The sequence below is a fragment of the Populus trichocarpa genome, chromosome 11 (assembly GCF_000002775.5).
Source record: "Populus trichocarpa isolate Nisqually-1 chromosome 11, P.trichocarpa_v4.1, whole genome shotgun sequence".
Lineage (NCBI taxonomy): Eukaryota > Viridiplantae > Streptophyta > Magnoliopsida > Malpighiales > Salicaceae > Populus > Populus trichocarpa.
The window spans coordinates 8601860-8606830 of record NC_037295.2 but is presented as its reverse complement, the minus strand read 5'-3'; the positions used below and the strand labels follow the sequence as shown (position 1 = coordinate 8606830).

Genomic DNA, 4971 nt, shown 5'->3' with positions numbered 1-4971 from the left:
AAATCTAGAATTTATGAAAAAAAAACTCTATGAAAGGACTAACATGCCCTTATGTGGATGGCCAAAGTTTTCCTAATTCCAAGGGTAAATGAAATTACAAAAACACTTGTTATCAATTTAATAACTCTAATTTTTCTTTATTTGAGAATAAATTAATTATTTTATTGTTTTTTTGAAATGATGCATATATTCTCATTAATGTTTTAATAACTAATGAATAATTGAAAAGGATTGAATTATACCTTAATCAAAGACATTGAGACATGTTTGAGATTGTAACAGTAATTGCAGATAAAAATATTTTTTATTTAGAAATGCATTAAAATAATATTTTTTTTATTTTTTAAAAATTATTTTTAATATCCGCACATCTAAACAATCTGAAAATATAAAAATATAATTTTTAATAAAAAAAATTTAAATTAAAAAAAAAACATGATTTACACTGTATTTCTATACATACTCTAAGAGAGAAAAAAATATTTTTTATTGTAGAAGTGAATAGTAATATATGAGTACGGGCACAAAGATTTTCTTAAGCATTTTAGAGTTTCGTAAAATATTAATTTTTAATTTTAACTTTAATATAATATAATGCTGCGAAACAGATACAAATAATGTTTAATTTTCAATTTTATATTGTTAGTACAATAAAAATCCCCTCTCTCTCTCTAGACACCAGACAGAGATACAAAATCCAGTCGAAGTTTCTGGCTCTGCATTTTTACTCTCCCTTCATCCATCTCCATCTGCATCTCCATCTCCATCTCCATCTCCATCTCTCTCACTTTCACACACTCTCTCTCTATCTGTCTCTTTAGGTAAAATTTTCTTCTTACAGATCTTCAATTCTGAGCTTTGGATCTAGTGGGTTTGTTTTGTATTCTTGTAAGATTGAAATCCTTTGGCTTTGTATCCAAACATTTACCCTTCTATATATATACATATATGTTTTTGTTTCATTTAAATTTGTTTCTTTCTGTACTTTGGTTATGCAAGGATTGGCAGGTTTTTTTTTTTTTTAAAGTAAACCTTTTAGGTTACTGATTTGGTCCTTAGAAGCTAGGATTTTCTTTTTCTTTGATGTATACTACTATGATTTTTTGTGTTAGTTTTGGAATTTTAGCTGGTTTTGTTCTGATCTTTTTTTGGGGGTTATGCTCTGCTTGTTTGCTGCTAAGAACGTTGAAGAAAGTGAAGGGAACTTATATGTTTTTTATTTTTAGTAGAGGATTTGTTTTGTCTGCTCAAACCTTGCTATGAATTTTGACATGGGGCTGTATTCTCTTTGGTGTTTATGATTCATTATAGATTGATATCGCACTTCATCTTGATTATTTATCTACTAAATAATAATAATAACATTTATTGTTTGTATTTATTTATGTATTATGTGATCAGTATCGACAGTGCAGGGGAAATTCTTATTTTTTACACTTGGAGGAGAACAACATGCCGTGGACTTCTTCTTTTGTGAACTATAGCAGGAACTGTGTTCGCTTGGTGGTCTTCTTTCGTGTCATACTGTAATTTTGTTTGTTTTTGTGGTGAGACTCTCTCATTTTGACGCCTGTTTCCTTGTTTAAATCTTGGCTATGGAAACTAGGAGGATATAGGAAATTATTTCAAGTTTATCCTTTACCATACCTTTTGACAAAAGTTTATGCCTTATCACGATTCTTACAAAATGGATGTTTGAAAGGTCAAACGTTACAATTGATTGGTTGAAATGTTAATTTTGAAAGTCCAAATTCCATTGCGATGCTTATTTTTCTTGTTTCCCCCTCTTTATTTTCTTTAATATTAGCCCATTATTTACTGCAGCAGGCAATTATTTTGTAAGTTCTGAAGAAACTCTTGTATTTAGGGTGCTTTGAAGTCAAAAGTGGTGTTTAGGAGTGAGAATGTACATTGCGGTAACCATAAAGAGATATCGAGCTGTGAAGGAAGTAGGGGAGATCAAAATTAGCGTTGGGATTACTGCGTATTATCAAGTGATGCAGATTTGTCAGGTAATATAGCAGCTGCATTTTGCTTTGAAATATTGTTGCACTTTCCTCCTTCACTTGGCATTTATTTTGAGGTAAATATTCTTAAGTCTCCTCGTGTTATTTATGACACATGGAGTAAAAACAGCACCTATGTAAATTTACTGGTGGTATAGAATAAGGTGCTCATGTTGAGATGATGTTAACAGCAAGAGAATGATTCTAAATCACTCACATTTTGTATTTCTGTTTTCTTGAAAAGCCTTTGCTTATCTTTTGTAGCATTTTTTTTGTCATCCTCGCGTTGTGTTTAGGATTGGTAAACTAAGGAACCAAGTTCTAGGGAACTCATTGTGAATACAAGACTTCCTCTGTTCATTTTATGCTAATTTGCTGTGATCTTTGTTTCTCTCTGAAGCGAATATTGTATGCTACAAAGTAGCTGCTCTTTAGTTTGTTGATTGATAAATTTTGTTTTCCAGTTGTTGAGTGGGTTGTTGTGTCCCAACGGGTATTGCATCTTGGAATCTTGTTCTCCTTAGAAACATTATCTGCTGTAATGGGAGAAATCAGTTGCTTTTGCTAAATCAACTGTAAATCTTACTTGAGTTTAGAAGGATGTGCTTGAGTCTTTCATTTTATCTGGCAGTATCATATCTTTGTATGAAATAATATTCATTTGGCTGTTCTACCTCTATATGGATGCTTTTATTCATGGCTTCCCGTTTACTTCTCTTTAACCTTAACTTTGGATTATGCAATTGAGTCCATTGATACGCTCAACTAATATATGAAAATTTTCTGTTGTTATTTCAGGCTGAGTATTTCCGCCAGTTACTTAAGCCTGTTACGTAGTCTAGTCTTACAAAGCTCCGGTCATTGGGATTTGGGACGGCTTTTGTTGGTTATACATTAGACAGAGATAAAGAATTTGATTCTGGTGGTTCATTTTGGATAGGCAGCTCTTTTATGCCAGGATGGCAGTAACTTGATTTGCTATATAGTCTTTTCATCGGTTTAGATCTTCATCAATTGAATACTGAATAATTGCCAATAGGAGACCCAAAATCCATTACTATTGCAAAATTGTTGGTTAAAGACAAGCATCCGATGCATAGTGATCGATACTTCCGCTCGAAAGAGGCAATGCCCCCACTTACAAATCAAGTTGACAATAATAACATGCATTTTCCAGTCGCAACTACTTTTGCTGCAGTTCAACCTCTAGCTGCAAAGCACTTGATGCCTGTGCATGGAATTGAATTTCAATCTTCAGAGATTTGTCCGAGGAATTTCATTATTTTTGATCAAGCTGATCACCGAAGCCAGGTTATGTACAATCCTGCAGTTGCCCACAATCATGGTGGTCCTGACTTTAATATCCATGCAACTTACATCCAAGAGAATTTTGAAAGGACAGACACCTACAATGTTGAAAGAGAAATTTCATCATCTCTGAAGGAAGATTCAGATGATATTGATGCATTAATGAGTTTGGAAGAGGAAGAACCAGAAGAGTGTGATGGGGAAGAGGTCAGCACCGCACGCACCTGCAGAAATTATGGAAGTAGCTCCCCCGATTCTTGCTCCAGTTATGGTGCAAAACCCATGAAAAATGGATCTTCTGTCCAGAAGTGCTCAAGCAGTGGTAGCAGCTCTAACAGTGAGAGGAAACGACAGAAAATGAAGACAATGGTGAAGACATTGAGAGGTATTGTACCCGGTGGCGACCAAATGAATACTGTTACTGTTCTAGATGAAGCTGTCAGGTACCTCAAATCTCTCAAAGTCGAAGTGCAAAAGCTTGGGGTTGGCAATTTCAAGAACTAAACTTGGACTTGATCTCCGTGGTAAATGTGCTTTATTTTTAACATATCCGCATCCTGTTCTCAAGTTGGTTGTCTCCTCTCTCGTGTTAGGTTGGAATTTAGACGGAGGAGGGTATTGGCAGCTCACGAAGTGTTCAACCTTCCCCAACTATTTAGCATAGGGGCGCTGCATAGTGATGGCATAGTGGTTAGTCCTTTGAATTCTTCTATAAAACGTTTTACTGTGCACTCTTCAATAGAAGGAAGAGTGGGGGCGTTCGAATAAACTTGTAGTATCTGTACTTTTTCCTGCCTGCCAGTTATTCTGTCCAGCATGTTACAGCTATTGTGGTTTTATTTCGTGTTGTACTACTATAAATATAACTAAATGCTATGCTCCTCCTTTATGAGAGCTTCATACGGATCTTGGTTGTTTGAGCATTTGCTTATAGATATCGGTTTTATTCGGTGCCAGATCTAGGTTGTATGTTTAATGGCTTTAATTTGTGTGGGCAATGGCTTCCTGAAAAATCTGCTACTCTGTCCTATATTCTCCCCCTTTATGCTTTCGACATGCTTTAGTGTCCCCTAATGCTCTGCGGTGCCATTCTCAATGCTTCATCCGCTGGGAATTTAGAGACATTAATGTCATGATCATGCATGCATGGTGCTTTTCTAACCTTTTGCAGTCCCATAAGGTAGTGGAGTGTCAGCGCGGTATCTAGGTCTTTATAATTCAATATACAGTTGGATCCAAGTTGTAATCCTCTTAAAGTGACCCAAGTGGATATCACATCACTTTATGGGAGCATGCATGGCATTGCCTGCTCATGTCTGTGCCTCAGGCTCTTTGGCTCCCTTTTTTATGCTCTGAACCTCTTTCCTTTGTTATCCTGTTGGGTGCTAGGGACAAGGAGATGAGATTTCAAGCATGCATGGTTGCTTTCTTTTCCGCTCACATGCCTGCTGTCAGTATTCTAAGCGGGGCAACATTAAGCTCCTGCTGTGCTGCCTGTTACCTTAAACAGGTCCCAGGATAAATGTGGTCGAGTTGCTAATAATATGGATTTAGTACTTTATTATGGTTACAATATTTCATTATTTATTGACACTCATAAATGCTTTCATAAGCTTCCGGCATAGTTATTAAACCCGAACCGATCCGACGAGTCGAC

General features: G+C 35.6%; 1 protein-coding gene across 9 annotated transcripts; it reads left to right on the top strand.

The window, feature by feature from the left end:
- The first annotated feature begins 636 nt into the window (after positions 1-636).
- Positions 637-4270, top strand: LOC7483586 (transcription factor bHLH144). 9 transcript variants are annotated; one of them, XM_052445360.1, is made up of 4 exons: positions 637-821; positions 1416-1547; positions 1868-2012; positions 2805-4270. In XM_052445360.1, the coding sequence occupies exon 4, from the start codon at positions 3099-3101 to the stop codon at positions 3816-3818; it is 720 nt and encodes a 239-aa protein (XP_052301320.1). In that variant the 5' UTR covers positions 637-821; positions 1416-1547; positions 1868-2012; positions 2805-3098; the 3' UTR covers positions 3819-4270. The 9 variants fall into 9 exon arrangements, with proteins under 9 accessions (XP_052301320.1, XP_052301322.1, XP_024437107.1 ...); XM_052445362.1 differs by having other exon boundaries at positions 639-821; positions 1828-2012; XM_024581339.2 differs by having other exon boundaries at positions 639-821; positions 1825-2012.
- Positions 4271-4971: the final 701 nt, after the last annotated feature.